The sequence below is a fragment of the Hesperophylax consimilis genome, chromosome 11, assembly GCF_061612785.1.
Source record: "Hesperophylax consimilis isolate HC1 chromosome 11, BYU_Hcon_1.0, whole genome shotgun sequence".
NCBI classification, from domain to species: Eukaryota; Metazoa; Arthropoda; class Insecta; order Trichoptera; family Limnephilidae; genus Hesperophylax; species Hesperophylax consimilis.
In genome coordinates this window covers 21,206,590-21,227,004 of record NC_142846.1, presented here as the reverse complement: position 1 = coordinate 21,227,004, position 20,415 = coordinate 21,206,590, and the positions used below count along the sequence as shown (strand labels likewise).

Here is a 20,415-nt window from a genome sequence, read left to right as displayed (position 1 = left end):
TGTCGATATATTTAATATTAACTTTGCGAATTTTGTGGATTACGTAAAAGACTTACAATACTTTTCCCAAATTCAATACTTTTCCTAAATGGAAGTTATATTTTTGTAAACCAATCAAATCGCTGTATTTTTTAATTTATGTTCTTGCTATTTTTTATGTAATTTCTTACATATATTATATTTTAATGAAATTTTATTTATATTATTTCTTTCTTATGTTTCAAAAATGTCATTAAAATTGTACCACCCACATGTAAAAGCCCTCTGGGCGTTAAATAAATGAATAAAATAAAAAATTAAAAAAATAGTTCATTACGTTCAGGAGTTTCACTCATCTTCAATTCAGATGTCTTCATAAAAACTCTCGGTGAACTGGTTTTAGGGGGTAAGCATTTGATCTGTTCCCTGCCAGGCTAATTTCAACGCATATTCATATTCATGATGGGACAGCCCTGCGATATTGAATTAAACTGCCCTAGCTATCTTCTTATTATTTTTTTATGTAGTGTGTATTTTCTATCGATTGTAAATATGTACTAGTATATGTAGTAAAAAACGCCGTACACAGGGGCACTGGAGGGTCCAGATAATATTCCATAATAATTAAATTTAATGTGTCTACGTTTCATTAAAAAAAATTGAGTCATGGTGTGTACGATTATGGTGGTAAATAATCAGTTTCCTTATACCGTCGTTGGGAAAAAGGTGGGCCCCTTCAATATAGTTCATTAAGTTATTTAATAATAATTATAATGATACGGACATATTTTCATTTAATTTAAGAACATTTAAAAAACCATAACATTGAATGATTTATAAATTTTAATAATTTACCGCAAGTTTGATAACTTAAATAAATATTACAATATAATTTTTGCTGATATGAATCTCGTTCAGTTGCATGCCATTCATTTTATAAACATTTGTTCAGTCTAGTTGCAGTATTTTTTGAGATAAACATTCCCGGGTTCCGAATAGCCCGACAGTATTTGAAAAGCGGAAAATGTTGCTTGTTTTGTGATGGAGGACTTGGCCAGCTGAGGAATTGAACATACTACGCCTGGGTGGGACTCAAATGCAATACAAACTCAGCCACTATGCGGTCGAATATATATTAGTGATTATTGCTGTTAAATATTTGATAATAATTGTTTTTTTTTGTGTGTTCTTGTATCTTATTTTATTATATTTTTAATATTTACAATTTTTTTTTTTTGTAAATATTTTAGCCCACGGGTACTGGACCCTTAGTTTTTTTTTTTTAATTTGATGTTTATGTGAAAATCTGTCATTAGATATTTCTATGTTTTTTTTTCCGACATTATGTCCGGGTTGAATCTTCCCCACAGGAAAAACTAAAACCTTCCACACACTTTTCCACAAATGATCATATGATCATCAGTCAATCCACATTATGCAGGTGCATTATATAAGCATAATAAATACAAAACAATACTAGATCAAACATGTCAACCCACCAGAGATCAAATGGGGAAATAATTCACCGACTCCAGATATTTTCATATCAGAGGGTTCGGCTCGGTAGAACTCGTAACTGTAATCCTACATGTATTTGATATGACTAAAAAAATAAGATTATTATTTATGGATATAATTTTTTTTTTTGTTTTTATTAAATTTAAAAAAAATAAAATATCAGTTCATTCATTTTCCGACCGCTGAAAACTCCAATGAAACACTTGTTTATTGATTCACTATACATTTACAAGAAAAATAAGATGTTGTAAATGAGTAATCAGCGGTATGCTTATAGTAATTATTGCCAGGCGTACATAAAATGGAAATAGGTACATATACCTGAAAAACTTTCAATGGAAATGATCATGTCGTCGTTGTGCTTTTATAGAATACTGAAAAGTAGTGAAAAGGTGTAATCCATTCTTATCGCTAGCCCGAAACCGTAATCCTTCTGTAGGAGCCGAACGCGAAACTTACGGTAGGCACTCCGCGTTGATCTCATTCAAGGAAACAATTTCAATTATGGATTTCGAAAAATACACTGTTATATTCGAGAACGTGGGTAAAACCTAACAAGTCAAATCTTCCTTTCATAACCATAACCATAATGATTGTGTTGGCCACCTGCATTTATGCGGAACCTTACACACCCAAAAATAAAACACACGCAAAATAGTTTATTAGCGACATGTAATTGTATTATGCCTACACGAAAATCATTATTTATTAACACTATAAATAGTACAATTTAACTATTGGCAGTGATAACAAGCGTTCCCAACAAATATTTTTTTTTGTCTTGACCGTGCGCAAATATATATGCATTTCGATTATCGACCACATTCGCAATACTGTGAATGATGGATTTTCGTATCTTATTTTATCTCGTACCGGATAGATTTTTACTAGAGGTCGGACTGTCTTTTAAATAACATCGATTCTTTCTTAAAGTCGGTGCATAATTGTAAAAAACTAATGGTGAAATTTATCATCTTTTTATAAAATCGGGAATGTGTCGGAAAGTTTAACGTAATTTTTTTCTTTATTGCAGATTTTTTTTTTATATTACCGTTATAAATATACCATACACTTGTCACAGAAAACAAGCATAATCAAACACTAGTAATAATTTTAACAAAAATAACAATTAAGTGTGGCGTTTGATCATAAAATGACGACAGAAAGTATAAAATTAATAAAAGCTCTAGAAGGAGGTACAATTACACACCAAATATTATACAGAAGTATGAGTAGACGTAGGTTTAATTAATAATGATTTAGAAGTTTTGATAGTATAGCCTTTTTGTACCTAGCTTCTGTGCAGTAAAACAGATTCGCTACATCTGCATACCCATTACTAACTTCATGTAAACTAGGTACAAGTGAGTGTTTGAATTGTTCAGTTCTGGAATTGTTACAATTAAACAGGGTTTTAAAACGAATATATCTTATGGGTATATGAAATACAATGAGGTTAAAAATCAAGGCTGTCCACTCTATCATTTACAACGTTGAACATAAATATTAATTCGGATATAATTCTTCGATCTGAGAGTTTAAATAAATTTAATTTTTTCATTAAGTAAATAAAGTGTGTAAAGCATTCTTTCAATGGGAATACCGAGCTAAAATTAATGTGTCTTAGGATGTTTAAGATTACACTATTTCTAATTTTCACTGCTACGATGCTTTCAGGTTTTTGTGTTGCATTCACCTTAAAATAGTCAAGTAGTTAACCAGATCACTGTTCCATTAGACAAAATTTGAAACACATATTTGTACAAAATAACGCTACCTGCAGTAAATAAATCAATTCATTGATTAATTTGTAAAGGTTCGGTTATCTTTCCCACTGTACAATATTGATTTTAGAATGCGCGGCAGAAGTGTAACGATAAGATTCCAAGTAACAAAACCCATCTACAAAATTATCATATAATAATAAAAAATTAAAAGAAACTAAATATCTTCCCAAGAACTAGAAATGGTAGTGTACTAATTGCTCTACCTTCGAGTGTGCCTGGTTTTCCCCAGTTCCGAATGTCCCCGCTGCTGTTCCTATAGGCATTGAAATATTTATAATCGTTTTACTGAATAGGTATTCTAAAAAAGTACTTAAATTAATAAATAATGCATAGCCTGATTCTTACGAATACGTAGGCATTTGTGCTTCTTTAATAAATATGCTCTAAAACTTGGTTTGGACGCATCTTATCATTCATGCGACCTTTCGATTGATCAAAATTAATGAATGGATCCAATAGTTTTTTTTTTCCGATAGTATTCACAATATACTTCATCAATAATCCTGCATTTACCGGTAACCTCAGCCTAACCACAGAACAAGTGGAATAATACCTGCCTAACAACCTGTCGGTAGTCTTAATCTGCGATTATCGCCAATAAGTAAATTGTCTGTTGCCCCTTCGATAGGTAGGCAATTATACTCCAATTCTAGGATTTTACGCCTAAGTGATGTTCGACAACACCTTCTTGAAAGTGTACTTAACGAGGGTCATTATGAACACTAAGTACTCCAGTGTAATTTTAAGTAGAAAAGCTTCCCTGTCGCCGGATTGATCAAGTGTTGCTAGGTGTTTTATTACCTGTGCTTCTGTGAAACAATTCCCCTTTGTGCAGGCGAATGGAATATTTATTGCGGTAGTAAGTTGTTTCTTTTCACTTTTGATCCGTCGACAGTACAAAATTATCAATAAACTTTCTATAAAGAAGTGAATCCTACAAAACATTTTAAGTCGATTTTTAGATACTTACAACTTTTTTGAGTTGTTCCAGACAAACGCGTTGATCCGGCTTCAAAAGATTTGTTAACCCTTTGATTGCTGAAAACAAATGGAAAAAAGTAAAAAATAAATACGAAATACTCGGATCGAAAAAAATATAATTTTGTGTTAGTTATGTGATGTTGATTTCCCAGTTTACCCTTTATACTACGAGTGTCCGGATTCTCCCCCCCCCGTGCTGTTTTTTTGTTGTTGTTGATAATTTGTATAGCGCCGTTTTCAAGACAAAATCATCATTGACTGCTCGGGACCCGTCGGCCTGGTGATTTAAGCCCTCCTGAACCCTCCTCCCGGCGGCCTTTTCTACGGACATGAATACCTTTTCTACATAAATATATAAACTAACCGATAGTGATAAACGTGCAAACTAGCATTCAATGCTGTAAATTATTACGGTAAAATCATAACTAACAATTATTAATAAATACAAAATGAAAACTTACTTTAATTGATACAAAAAAAGACAAATATGTCAAGTGTCTACTGCTATATCCTTTTTTAATATTATAACCTGTTGCTGGGGGAGTGGGGCGATCGCCCTGTCAGCAATTAGGGGTGCATTGCATAATAGGGTGCAAATCACTGCACCGAGAGAGGAGACTTTTTGAAAATATTAAGAGCCCCGGCATACAGTCGATCACCCGAAATGCGCGCTAGGCTTCAGCATAGTGAGCCCAATGGTAAATCGGGCCTTGTGTATAGGTCCCAACACCTTCTACTAGAAAAACGAGATTTTCTATGCATTCCGAATATTTATTATAATCCTTTTATACTTGCAAATTTTTTGTTACTTTAATTTAACTGGTATTATTCTCATTTTCTTAAATGTCAATTCCCAACTGTCACAGCTGCCCAAAGCCAGTGGGTCTCTTTTTTCTCCATTTGTGGTATATCGTGAAAATCAGCAGCGTGTAAAGGAGAAAGAGTTGGTAAGAGGGAGGTTGGGGATTACCTGGCTATTCAAATCACGCCACTTAACACTGCTAAAGTCATTTCATGCAACATTTCAATTCTTAATGACTCTATGAATCTATTATATATGGTTACTGACGGCCTACGTGGTCGAGATGTAAGGCTCTCGACAAGCATTAAAGAAAATTTTATTTGTTGAATTCCCGTTACTTTTTCTTTGTTAAATTAAAATAATATATATTATACTGGCGGCACATTCCAGAGTGGAAGATACTCTCAGTATCGCCATGGTATGACCACCGTTCAGAATCGAAACGTTGCTTGAAATGGCCTTAACCGTGTTTTGTGACCAGATCTGAAAAGCCAGGTACTCCCCCACCTTCTTCTTTCCCATCCCCTTTCCCTCCCCCTACCTTAAGCATCACAACATACACCAATTAGGGATGCTACAGTCTCACTGGCTCCAGATGGTTGGGAGTAGTTGGGATTCTTGTGCGGTATTCAAATTTTAAAAAAATCAAAAAGGTTATATACCTATCACTTTGAAATGTCTCAAAAATATTGTTTACATTCTCTTATAAAAATTCGAAATAACTCATTTCAATAAATTAACCAAAATGTATCTTCGCACACCAGGGATCTTAACCTTCCAGCCACGAAGCTACCAATATTACATATAAGATATTTTTCATCTCATGCAATCATAATTATTAAAACAATAGCGCTTGTTGCTTTTACGTCTAACAGATGGAGCATTTTTTTCAAAATGCTTGGTTGTCCAATACGCACTCTGTTTTAAAAAAGCATGTTTTTACCTGTCACAGTTGACATTTATATAAAATAGATAAAATTACACGCGTATTCGAATACAAAGTTGTGTCAAAATTTCAAAGTAATTGGTGAAGATCTTTCGGAGATTTGACATTTAGTACAAACGAACATTAAAATTTTTATTTAGATATTAATTATTTATATTATCGTCCTTGAAAATCATTAATCTGTGATTCAAAGTAGGTACCTACGCCCAGGAGTCAGGTGATGTAACCCGATGATTTCAACAAGTACATTTGATGATTTTGTATAAATCATTATTGATTGAGTGGTGCCTATTAACAACCTGGCAACACTGGGACGGAAAGGTGACTAGCAAATAAATTGTATACAGTAATAATAATAAAATTATGATTTATTCTTTTTTATATGATGACCACACTTACAGTCTCACCATCTTGAAGATGGCACCTTTCTCACCAATTATTGTTGCAGGATGTTGCGATGCGTAAGACAATTATCGGAGATCTTTGCAATTCAGATATAGACACTAAAACACTTAGTTAAAGATTTAAGGCGATGCTATACGTCATGTAATATTTTTAATCGAGCAGCCATCAATAACACTCCTTATGTAGATGGCGATAAGGCTTAAATTCCCGCTACACACCATCCAGCTGTTTTGATTTAGGCAAGAAAAAAATATGGCCAAAAATTGTTTTTTTATTTTATTTTGTGGATGTTCAGGCATAAATATTTAAATGTTTTCCGATCATTTTATAAATAACTTAATTTGCAACATTATACAATAAAACCATAACCAAAAATGGGTTCGTAAGTAGGAAATTTTGAACTTTAAAGCAGTTTTCATGGGCCTTATAAATTATTTTTTTCTGGGCTTATAAAAAGACTTACGTAAAAAATACTCGATTATTTCAAAGGCCAAAATGTATTATACTCGCGGTATTTATTTAAAGCATCTGAAACATTTCTAGGCGACCAAATTTTCAAACCAAAAACACATGATTTTGCATTACTACGTATGGCATTGCCTTAAAACCTTTTTTTTGGTTTACTGGTTGATCCTGTCGCTGATAGCTCCACTGCAACCTCTATTTCTGTAACATTGAGGAGTAAAAGGATACAATTATGTCGCTACTAGCTGAAGTCCCTTCGTTGCCCGGGAGCATTGTTTTTTTTTAAACAAACATAGACAATAAATTTTCAATAATCTCGAAATGAAAATGTAGATTTGTATAAAAATCAAATGCATGTTGCCCGACTGATATCCGCCGCACTGCCGTCCGCCTCTATAACTCTTCTTTAAATAAATAAATAAATTAGCAGCACAGTTATATCGTCTGCTCTGAACATCGTATATTTTCTCTAGTACAAAATATATTTTATGAAGATCCTAGTAAAATAAAATTTGATCTGTGAGCTCTTGCATAAAGCAATTTTTACAGCTTTATCCACTTGAAATAATTGCTAGGTTACCGCAACAATTTTCAGTCCGTGATTTCCATCGAAAAGATTTTTATTTGTTTCACATAAAAAGTCGGGTGAAACTGGGTAATATGTTCCCAACAATTATTTTATAATTCTCAAACTCTTTTCTAAAACTCACTTAAGAGCTGACTTCCACGAATGCTGTTTATCAATTTTGGTCGCTTGTTAGAATAGTTGTAATGTCAGCTTACTGTACAAACAATACAATTTTTACATTTGATCTGACCACTATATTTTTTAGGCAATCATTGTGAATTCAATACGATGGACTGCGGAAGGGAAAGGAGTAATGAATAAGGAAAAGAAATACGGAGTTGTTCAAGAAAAAAACTTTGTTTTACGAGGAATAATCTGTCTTTGGTTTAAAATTATACATCTCATTCCAATAGTATATATCAATTACATAAAATAATTTTGTTTAATAAATTATATATTTACAAGGGTTTTTATAAATATTAACATAAATTGTATTAACGTCGAATTATTTATCCATTCATCAATAAAATTTATTTAGTTTATCGGCTCGATACAAAAAAACATGGAGGAGCTTTTTCCTTTTGCGCACTAGTCATATAATGAACCAAAAAGAATATTTAAACACACAAGAATAGTAATTAAGATAACATAGGAACATTACGATTTTGTAATGGAAAAAATTTAGATCAAAGAACAAACAGTTAATTTAACATTAAAAATAATAAATGAATTATATATCACAGACATAGTTAGCGAAATCATCGATAATATTCAATGTTTATCTTTTTATAGAAATCATTAGATAGGTTGGCAGAAGGAAAAATATTACATAAATTTAAATTAATTTAAAAACACTTGTGCACAGCCCGTATAAAACGATGTTTGATAGTTTAATACAATACAATGATTCGAGTTAGCCCTTTCTGTTTAGACTTTCCTTAGCTGCCTGTGTTTGCTAGTATTTAATATGTGTATTATCAGTTAGATGCAAGCGAGTATTTTCAGGGGTCTAATCAAGGAAGCAATTGAGAATAATACTTTAAATTGGTCTAAATAAAGCAGCCGTATAAATACTGATTAGCATGTATGGGATAATAATCGAATATTACATATAAAATAAATAACCTAGTAATAATTTATTTAAATAACATCTCTAAAACTATCTTAAAAGCGAACAACTTACATTTCAATATAAATAAATCGTTGAATTTATAAATGAATCAATAAATATAATTAATACAATCCATAAAAAATGAAATCAAATTTATAATAATTATGGCCATGTTTCGATGTTTTAGTAGGAGATTGACTAAACATATAATTATATTTAAAATACTTCAATTTGTCTATCGTAAATTACCAGTTATCTATAATGTTAACGAGACCTGAGTTCGTTTTCATTGAGGAGTGAGTCCTTAGGTCTATTCAAGTCTCGTCAACTAAGTACTGCGTTTTAAAACGAGTATGGCAAAAAATGGCTCAACAGTCTAAGGAGTAAAACAAGTTACCGAACGACACAGTCCATTCAAAATTTTAATAAATATCTACACTAAGGCATAATTCATTACTGTCAAAAGGATGCTTCTGAAATGAACGCCTTAGTATGATCAGTACATACATGAAATATTAAGTAGCATTTCGATACATTTGTTATAACACCGATTCACAATAACACTACATACATCAATTAGTCTACAGCCCCAGTCATCGTTTCCAGACAACCCAATATTAAAAGTCTCTTCCTGCTAAATTCACACCTTATTAAATGAACAAAGATCTAGTATTATGCTAGTATATTATTATTTTACGAATCTAACACAGAAATAGATTTGAAAACTTTAATGACACCCGATATAGAATTTAACACTAGCACTTCTGCTAAAATATCTACAATATGTATTTACAGCTACGTTTCATAACATGACACGTATATTTTTTTATAAGACACCATAATAGTAACTTTAAGTTGAATCGGATTAACAAAAAACTCTTTTTAAGATTGGGAGAAGTACTCGAATCAGTTCTAATTTTTTTAACTATCTTTGTTGCATGATACATATAAATATATATATTTTAACATCTACACGACATCAACGGTGAGAGCTAAATTTCCACACTTATTATTATATGTACTCATTTTAAAAAGGGTTGTCCATTTTAATATGCAAAAACCAAAAATGAATTGCATTCCAAGCAAATCAGATTAATAGAGTCCCAATATTTTATAGAATAAGCATTAGTTGTTCAAAACAATCTGGGGAATATTCTACAAAGGGAAATTCGGTTATTGTCATTGGACTAATCCATGTAGATGAAACAGTCCAAAAATTTCAATTTAAAACTGAGAGAAGGATGATTGTGTGTTAGATCCGCCTATTTTTCTGTTGTTTTCAAATCTGGCGTTCTGGATGAAGTCACATCAAGAGAAGAGAAACTGAGCCTTGTTGCTTCGATGAATGATTTAAGGCATTTTGGAGCTGTAGAATTCGAAGACCTTGATGACGTACTCCAAAGCGTTCATGTAGTCTCTGTAGATGAACCAGTCACGCAGGTTCCTGTAGGAGTCGTCCAGATTACGGAACTCGTCCTTCATGATGTCGCGAGTGATGTCTGGGCGGCGCTCTGCATTGCGCTCAATGATGGCAACCTGGAGAAAAAATAACAATAACGTTAGTGGAATGTCAAAATAAAATAATAAGTGAAACATAAAAAGAAAACACGTCAAAATGCTTGAGAGCGACTAAAACAGACGTAAAGAGATAATCGAGTATACATCACATAAGTTAACTGCGTAAATGATATGACAAAAACAAACTCGTTAAAGATAATTACCTGAATTTCGCAAAGCACAGCGCGCAGTTTGTACTCAGCTCCAGTGAAAAGGTCTTTGAATGGAGATGCGTTGTTGCGCTGATCCCTGGCGACTTGTTCCAGACCCACGGCAAAGGTCTGGAGATATTCGTAGGAGTCAGCTAGAGTTCCATCGAGGTTGTTCTGTAGAAAAAAAATTGAAATAATGTTAAAGAGAGCTAAAGAGTTTTTAAATTCAAATATCAGAATGCTTGTCTCGTGTGCATCTCGACACGATTTCTTTGAATATTTTTGTGATTCCTATTAACTATGGTTTAAGTCCGGCTGTTGCTTCGATAATTGCATTATGATTGCTGGTTATACGCAGACTGGAAAATGACAAGTGTCTGAAGTGGCATTGCGTGACGGAATTAATGAGAAACAAATCGTACAAATGACGGATACGGAGTAGTCATGTTGCATCCAAATGATACTCGGGATGCATGCACCACTCATTCAAAAAATAAACTAAAACATACATCCAAAGAGTATTCCAGCCAAGGTTACTGGATGCACACAAATAATAGCGTGATACCGATGGCGGCGAAAAATTTGCTCCTCAACGCTGTTAACCATTGATAGACAAAGTCAAAATTTACATTTCAAAAGTTTGATGTATTCAAAGCTGAGGAGAGACGTCTATAATTATTTTTGACGGAGATATGATGATAGAGATCGTCATATACCGTCAAATTGTCTAACACTGCACGCACACCTCGCAGACATCAAATTAAAGTTTCCCAAAATGTTTCACGCCACAGTCAATCGGAATATTCACCTATCCATATGAGACTAGGAGATTTGCAGAATGCAAACGGTTAATCGGTGCCGAATTTATCTCTGATATTCGTCACGCTATTAAAGTTATATTGGTATCACAGCCAAGGTCAAACTAAGTCAGGTCAAAGCCTTGTGCCATACAGCCCGGGGCAAGGATCACCCTCCACACTTTTGTGCTTCTTTATGTTCCCCAGAGACAAAAAATGATTACATCTATTGCTCATATCATATGAATTAGAAAAGCTGCCATCATTCCAGTTATTCTAATTAGATAATCTACTAACATTTATTGATATGGGGTTGGCATAAAAGGGTAAAAAATAATTACCTCAATTTTTTGAAGATGATCGGCTGGCACTTCTTCTCCCAGAACTTTTGGGATCTTCTCGTGGCTCGGCAGCCAGTCGTAGTGTTGCTGCTTCCACGACTTATGATGTTCATCGTAGTCAACTTTGAAGGTTTTCTTAACCTGTAACAAAGAAAACAATAAATTAGTTTCAAATAATCTAATAAGCGATAATTATTTCCAGGCAAGCCCGTCCCATTTTAACAAGAAACTGTGAATAATAATAATTCTTTTGATTCCTCGGAAATTTGGTTAAAAAAACTTTTCAGATTACTGGCTTCGGTGAAAAGTAATCAACAGATTGAACCCTGGTAGCAATTTGCCAATTTGTAGAGTATGGTTCACTGAGATGACTAACGCTTTTCCGCTAAAAGAGTAAAACAATATCCAGCAGACAAGCGTGACTATCGCTGAGCTTCTGCAGATTAATTTACTGATGCACTTTATGTGATTCCAATGCGTCAACGCTCGACGCCAGTTAAATTATAGCTTGGGTATCATGCAATGAGAACTGTCACAAAACATAAATTTAAAACTATTAATTAAGCTTGGTGAAATACAACAAGTTTTGTATTTGGTATGCGCATAAAAGATTTCACGGTGCAGGTTAGGAATGAAGGTAGGTAGATACCTGTACAGTGACACGGTAAAAAAGGTAAGGATATAAAGCGTTCATATAATATCGCCTAAGGCTTCGAGCATCGTCAGTTTCCGAGAAAAATCCGTCGATTTCAAACGAAACGGGCTTGAATTAAGAATCAAACCTCCGGTCGCGAGAGAAGGTCGCGGGTATACGTAATACTAGGCAACAAAATAAACACTTAAAATGTTATTATGTGAAGTGTGTGCCGTACGTGCGTTTTTTGTTTAATTTTCCCAAAACCGTGAAAATAATAAACATTGGCCATGTGACCTAAAGCTACTCACGCCAAGATTTCGAGACAGTTCACGTGGAAAGCGAATAGCTGTTATTATGTTAGCGGCGTGTATAGGTACCACGTTACTTGGAAAGTATCGATTGTAGTTTAGTCACTCTCTTTATGATGTCATGGTAGTGGATATCTGAGAAACGAGGCCTGAAAACGCGAGCGGATAAATAAAATCGGTTCGATGGAATCTTTAATATTCCCACATACTTTCTTAGCCTAGGTTTGGGTGATGTTGTGATTTGATAATTCGCTTTGCTGATTATATTGAAGCGTATTACTCAAGTAAGTATTACAATTTTACTGTAGAACATATCTACTTATTTGCATCAATAACAACGTCGTTAAAAGTTATAACATTAAAAAACTCGAAGGTAGATATCAAATCTTTCTCACTACTTCTCGCCGACTCGTAATACTGAGAAGCCTGCCTACATTCTATTCATTCCTAAAAAATTATCATTTTTACTAATTGCTAATAGATAATAACAAACATAAGCATTTAAGCATATTTCAGCTTTAGCCTGTTGTTTTTCTTCTCATTTCCAAGTAAACGATCTACAGGGGATTTCTTACGAGCGTTGTTATCCTTATCGCAGTCCGAAATTCCACAGATGTTTTCTAAAGAAACGCCTCATGGCACTATCGTGAACCTGTGAATGGAATTCTCTTGTTCGATTGTGCGTGGGATTTGGTGCCAAGCAGTCTGCAAGCGTCTGGCTGATAAATACAATGTTTTGCTCATACGATTATCTCTACTGCAACTCAATGAAATTCCAAGCGAGCGACGAACACATTTCCACGAAGCACTTCAACACATTTAAATCTTATATAAAATGATACATTTTCGTGGATAGACTCTTGTTTATACTGGTGTCTTATAACGAGCGAATTGTAATTATTTAATAAAGTTGTTGCGAATGACCCGAAATGATCGTGTGTGGTATTAACGTCGCTTTCTCAAGACAATGCAGAGTTCCGAATAGAATTCCTCCCGTCAGCAGTTTGGTTTCGGCTGTTAACACCTGCAACTGACAGTGCTAAAATACTATGGCAGAGCGCCTGGCTAATTTGGCATCTTTGAAGTAGGTACTTAAAGACGAGATTGTTGGCGGTGAATTTTACTGTCATTTATGAACTGCGATTTATAATTTATAATCATTTACACGTGCTTTAGTAATTTTATGTATTATGCCTTATGTAATAAAACATGAACTTGAACCTAATACATCTATTGTTGATCTTTAAGTCAATTTTCAAGATGTGAGATATTGAGAGTTTTTTCTTCTGAGCCTAAGATTCCGAATTATTTGGTTACATGATAAAGAACTTCTAAATTAGTCACCCTAACTGTCCGAAGCATTCTGAGATTGCGCCGAATAAAAATCGTTAATACCTAATAATATTAGGTTCCAACTCGATTTTTTGTGACTCCACACATAAGATATATTAATGAAAAGTGTTTACTCTAATCAAAAGCGAGTACGATGAATCGTTTTATCAACAACAATTATACGTATGCAGTGTTTACATTGGGTGCCGGGGTAACAGAATATGCCAAGAGATAAGAGCCCACGTTTGTCGTTCGTTCTGCCAGACGCAATGTCGCCATGAGATTCGCGGCACACAAACATTCACACACACACACACGCACACTCTCGCACACACCACCGCGTGAGACGGCGATAGATCAGTATTTCAACCGACATACCAATATTCATATCACATCATAATACAAGCAGTGCTTAAGTTCGATCATTGAGTAACTTTATCGTTTCTTACTCATACTAATAACAGGCATCGTTCCTATAAATCCACCTTACAATGTGAAGATGTTTGATCGATTTGTGTAATGACTAATGACTAATGAGCAACATTCCTCGAGATATCGTTTACTTGTAAGAATATAACACCAAGGCAGCTATCATCTAGATTAAAAAAGTGTTAAGATAAAACAAACACATTATTTTATGCATTCATGCTGGCCCTTTGTACATTTTATACTCATGCATTGTTGAGATTATCGTAATATGCTTTGAAAGACGGTAGTCACTAAAGATTGAAACAAAGTTGTCAGTTTTTTCTATGGGAACGGATGCGTTAATATTTGAGCGCGTCGACTTGTGCATTATGCAGGCGATATAAAAAATTCGCAAGTGCAATCCCACGAAATATAAGATAAAGATAATAATCTATAAATACGCCACGATTGACAAGTCAATTTGCGAAATGACAGTTTCCTTTAAAAGTCAGCGCGTGCGGAATATCAAGTAAGTACAAAAGTCTGTAGTCTGTACCTTGTCTGAAAGACTGAACTGTCTTGGGCCATAGCCGAATATGCCCAAGTCAATGAAGTCAATGATTGCACTCAGCCCGGCCACACGCGATTACAAAACAAAATCAAATAAAGCAGATTAAAGGCGGGCATTGTGGAAAAAGATCAACGGGCGTTACGGCGACATAATACCTAAAACAATACTTGTTGGTAATTAGTAGCCCACGTACATGTGAACGTGGTCGCGAGTCGGTGATTATTATGGTTATTCGCGAATGCGTCACCAGGCAGCGTGTACCACATTACAGCGAGATGAAGTGCATTATACATTATTCATGCATGAGGATCTATACACTGGCAGCCAGTCAGCCAGTCAGCCTGTTTCCACGTTGGAAATCCCCACGAGTTCAGCAAACCAATCGTTCGGAGAGGAGCCTAGGAATAATTTACTTTCCCACCTGACAAACGATCATAATTCTAACTCGAAACGTGAAAAAATACATAGAACAACGATTCCAAATATTGGGACATAAACAAATTATCAATCAACCATGAAATTCTTGGTGTTTCCAGGGCAATGTGTAATGTCAATTGTGTACACTGTCATGTAGTGGATGTTAGTTAACTATGAGACGTTGGGGGGGTTTGATCAAGCTAATGGAACGGTTAACATTTATTGGACAATAGAAGCGGGAATCACGTTAGAAGGACAAGGCGTTACATCCTTCGCTACGCGGATAGGAAGCTCATTATCTTTTTGGATATCTTAACGTCCGCGCGACGTGCCGAGATGTGGTTGAGAAAGAGGAAAGACGAAATACTTTGAAATTGCTGCGGCTAGTCTCAGCCTATTGAATTAAATAGAAATCATTAAAATGGACGGAGCCAGCGCGTCACAGCGAGGTGATAAAGACAATCCGAAAATTCCTTCACATATGCGCGCTAATATGACAGGTGAATCGTCTTGTAGACCAGCCTACGTACATACATCACTATGTCTGTGTCGGAAGAAGCAGTGTCCCTTCAACGTAACGTACGTACACACGCACATGCGGATATATTTTTCGGCATTTAATTAATTGAATAAAAAATTACAGAACCGAAATAGAACACATCAATGAGTAACGAAACAAGTTTAGATTTAAAAAAAATACTTCAATGAATCATTGAATTTTATTATTCAAAAGGTGCTTCCAAGCTTAGTGCCAAATCGAATGTCAATTGACCAAAAACATGGACGTCTTGTGATTTGAGTGAGAAATGCAAATAAGAGTCGGTGCGCTTTTGATGCTGGATGCAAAAGAGAGGTCGATCACGTAAAAAATCATGTAAACATAATAAATGGCCTGTTTTTCAGGAGGGTTTAAGATTGGGAATCGCAGTCCAGACTGCGCCTAACCCACGTGGGCGCACGTGCGGCGCATGCACAATCAACTGCGGAGGAAGTCGGGGACGATAGGCTAGCTGTTGGCTGGTCACTGCGAGCTGCTACCAACAAATCCCTAACCACAGCGACCTCTTACTCTACTATCTACATGCAACACTTGCTGCAAGCATCATACTGTTGCACTTGCACGCCAACAATAAATCCACAACCTCAAGTACCTGTCAGTCAAACGAGCTCTACCGCGCTAATGTATCGAAACGGAAACAAAAATAGATCTCAAATTTAGCCCGAGCTATGAGGCATCGGAAGTATGGAATTGACTTCCAGTTTCAATACGATTGAAAAATTTACAGTTTAGTTTGGTCGGAATCAAAGTAATTGAGTTCTCATATTTCTGCGCAATCAAAGAGTTTTAATTACCGTCGGTTCACGTGCTGCAGAAGTAACAGAATTGTGCAAGGCGGAGTGGGTTCACTGCTTTGGTGACTTCCGTTTTGTCGTTCTTTCATTTTTGGACACATTAATCGTTGGCGGGAGGTGTAAATATGATTATAATCCTTAGTCGCTTCCCTTTCTGCTCAACTAGGCGATGGGCGATGGCCAAACGGCCGGTACAGGATACTACGGGAAATGCTTTTCGGAAGTTAATATTTCTTATCATTGATCCGGTTTGTGTGAACTGATTTGTTCTATCAAATAGCACAAATATTAAGGACGTATCATTGACTACCTACAAAAAATAAATTGTGTTTATGATACATTGTTTGAGATTGAGACTAATCCGAGCAGTAATCTGGATTAGATAATAAAATCTTCCAAAAAGGTTTGAAGTACCTCGATGTGTTGAATCGTCAACAACATAATTTTGAGTGACAGAATATAGTTGGGATTCCCTATGCCACAACCGCGAAGTAGTCAGGCAGAGCATACTGATAGCATTACATATGTAGAATCTCAAGAGAGTTTAAATAGTAACATCGAGTCACTGAACAACTGTAACGTACCATTCGCTCGGCGTCTTTCGAAACACCTGTATTAGGATAGTCGCTTTTTCCCGCAGTGCCCGGCGGCTCTACCGTGTTCTGACAATAACCCAGTTGGACCTTCAACACTCGCGGATCCGTAGAAATTCGGCCAAAACTCCAACAAGTGAGTCACAACAACTGGTGGCTGAGTAACGGCTACGGTGACCTCAACTGAATGGAGTCAATCAATATGGTATCATTGTGTAATACTCTTCCGAACCGATTGAAGTAGCTTTGCTGTCAACACGTCTATTTTCCATTGGATGCATTAGCGATTTAAATATCTACGTCGGTTGATAAATGTAAAATGAAGAAGAAATTCAATATTTTGTTATTATCATACCAGTGCACGGTTTTAACAAATCAATGTCCTGGGTTTGTCTTTAACACGGTATGCAAATACAAACATCGCGTGCATACAAATTTAAAACGCGGAAGTAAATACTAACTAATTTTAGTTAAGGTATAAAAACAAGATTCTATTACTTTATCGCTATTTTCTCCCAGCTTTCTAAATGAATTGAATGACGACTTTGATCATACGAGTCATTGCACAATGATTTCAAGTGTGTTGTAGTTGTATCTTCACAATAAATTATAGTGTATATTTGTACAGGTGATCTCGGAATAAAGCTGTGACCGGGGAATTAGGATGAATTCCTAAGTTTCGGTCTGGACAGGACAAGACGCAATAATTAACGGAAAGGAAGCGACTCGCGACCGGATGCGACCGGTGAGAGAAGATAATACCTCGTCTTCCATCCGATGAAGCGAGACGGCCACTGCCTAGACGCCTTGGTCAGGTACTCAGGTGGGAGCGGGACGGCGCAGCGGCTCACGCAAATTAGACGCGATATTATTCAATAGACGGCCGCTGAAACGACCATTGTGTGTCTGACTCGGGCTCTTGCGCGTAAAAACTTTTTATGAATGAACCGGCCGGTAAACATAGCGGACGCGTTTGGCATCACCTGAAGACACGGCTAATTATGTGCCAGTGGTTTACATTTTGGCGGGAATGCTCTCACATCATCTGGTCATGCAGAAACCTGGCCTTTAAACGCTAATATATAATAATCAGGGCACTTACATAGTCTGCTTTGAATCGGTCAGCTTCCGACAGGGCGTTCTTGGCTTGGACGACAATTTGGTTCAACAGTTCCTTGTCGCTAACGTTTGGTATTTCGGCATCCTGAAAATCGAGAAAACAAATCAATGACAGCCAAAATGAAACAATAAATTGTGATAACATTAATTTTAAACAAGATTTGTCATTATAAACATAGGCAACAAGGGGAAACATATAATTCATCAACCCATATGATTATCTTGCAAATTTGCTGGTGATTTTTCGGAAAGATTTAACAATTAATAATTATCGCTTTTCCATCGACATTACATATTGATATTGACCGTTACATGGCATTTTTTTCAACATAGCTCAGCTGTTGTTGGCGAGTTTATTGTTGTGTGATTTCAAGTATTCTGCAACTTGTTGGGACAAGCTGCGGTCGTGTTTTTACTCCCGTGGAAGCTGTGAGGTCGCATCGAGACAGATCACAGCGGAGATAAAAACTACTACTTTGAACATCATCTAATAAACCATTCAGAAAACAAATGTCTCACTCAAAATTTCACCGAACAAAGTGAATGTTTTAACAGCCTTTGTTTCGAGTGATTCTAAAATAATCCATAAATTTATACTTTCATCCTACATTGTCAGAAAACTTTTACAAAATAATTGAATTGAAAATGATGTTATCAGTGTAATTCTGTATGTATACAGTGAGGTGAAGAGTAGTTTAGAAAGAATCTAACTGTTCAGATCTACGCAATAAATACAGATAAATTCAGATTCTGAAAGATGATCTCCTAAGAGGTTGATGGTGAGAGCAAATTCTACATAGAAAGAGTTCAATGAGTTACGAAAGTAATGTCTAATTGGACCGTGCCGGACTATGATCCTGTGAGCTCTTGGTCTATATCCAAGTACCTTTACTGTTTTGAAGGTTTTTTAAACTAACAAATTTAAGGGTCTGCATACCTGGGGCATCAAATCTTCCGCTCCAATTCCGCAGGGGTTGATCCACAAGGCGGCTCCGTTTTGAACCTCCATTTTGCCGGATTTCAGGGGACTGAGGGCGGGATGACGAGTGGGGGCCGCCCTTGCGCAGGCGGATTGCATCAACCCTAGGAGACACCCCCACAAGATGACCTCGCTTAGCTCTGCAAAAAACACACAAAAATGTTAAAAATTAGCTAATTAATTGATGACAAATATTCTAAATCAGTTTTCGGAAGATTTTATAAATGGAAGACAAAGTTCACCCAATCTATCAATATCACGGGGTGGCGTATTTGGTAGGGAGAGAGGAGCAGAGTTTATAAGACGGGTTGAGTGTCTTAAGAGAAATGCCAGTTTGGATGAATGGGAGACGCTAAAAATCGACAAAACTGGAGTTATTTGACTGAGACCTACACCTAAAGTTGGATGTCTGAAACCTTTTGAAGAAGGGTAAGATATTTCAGATAACGTTTTTGTAACTTAACCTAACAGTAGAAACACAAAAATAGCCGATAAAGTTCAACATCAATGAAAATAAATACATCACAAGGTAGGGTTAGAGCCAAAAGGCTAACAATACCATCGACCCAAGATGTGTCAGTTTTTAAAACAGGGTTAATTTTTTTTAATCTAAACCCGAAGGCGGTATCGAAAAGGATCCGAAAACAATATTTAAGATTCCAAACAAATAATGTACCAATTAAGACATCACCTTGTTAAGCGGTCGGAAATATACCATTGTAATTAGCGCCACCGCACTGTAAACTGTGAGGGGTTCTATGTTAAGTGAGACGCTGCAGGGCTACCACAATTTATAAAATGTATGAAAATAATTTAACAGTAAGAAAAAAATTTTAAATCACAAAATTTTTCTTTGTTTATTTACACGAGTTAAAGACTATAGAACGAAATATATCGATAGTTTGAAAAAATTTCAATTTATTTTTTGCTTTATTTCATTTTTATGTTTTCGAAGCCCTGATATAGGCTGCGGTTGTGTTTCCCTCTCATCCCAGAGGGTCTAATCGTCTTATTAAACCGTGTAAAACAAATCGACAGGCGGTGGGCGCCTTATGCACTAAATTCTCCCAACAAGAGTAGAGGAACCGAGGTGCTGTGTGTCTTTTATTACCCTTTTTTATAAAAGTCAAACAACCAAATAGCTCGAGAGGCCAAACTAGAAAACAAAAGATTGCGCAACTTGATGACGTTGTAAATATTTATTGTGTTTTTTTATTATTTGTTGTTAATCGATTGAATAGAAATTGCTTTAACAGCTAATAGACACATGGCATTATCAAATTGAGCTA

The 20,415-nt window shown here is 35.6% G+C and overlaps 1 protein-coding gene across 1 annotated transcript in view; it reads right to left on the bottom strand.

Annotated features, from left to right (window-relative positions):
- Positions 1-7,869: 7,869 nt before the first annotated feature.
- Positions 7,870-20,415, bottom strand: part of LOC149419909 (uncharacterized) — a 128,135-nt gene continuing 115,589 nt past the window's right edge. Inside the window, exons 3-7 of the mRNA XM_089637080.1 lie at positions 19,085-19,266; positions 18,131-18,232; positions 11,410-11,550; positions 10,284-10,445; positions 7,870-10,098 (exon numbers count right to left, since the gene is read on the bottom strand). Coding sequence (XP_089493206.1) covers positions 9,913-10,098; positions 10,284-10,445; positions 11,410-11,550; positions 18,131-18,232; positions 19,085-19,225 — 732 coding nt within the window. The 5' untranslated portion in view covers positions 19,226-19,266 and the 3' untranslated portion in view covers positions 7,870-9,912. The remainder of the gene's footprint in view (positions 10,099-10,283; positions 10,446-11,409; positions 11,551-18,130; positions 18,233-19,084; positions 19,267-20,415) is intronic.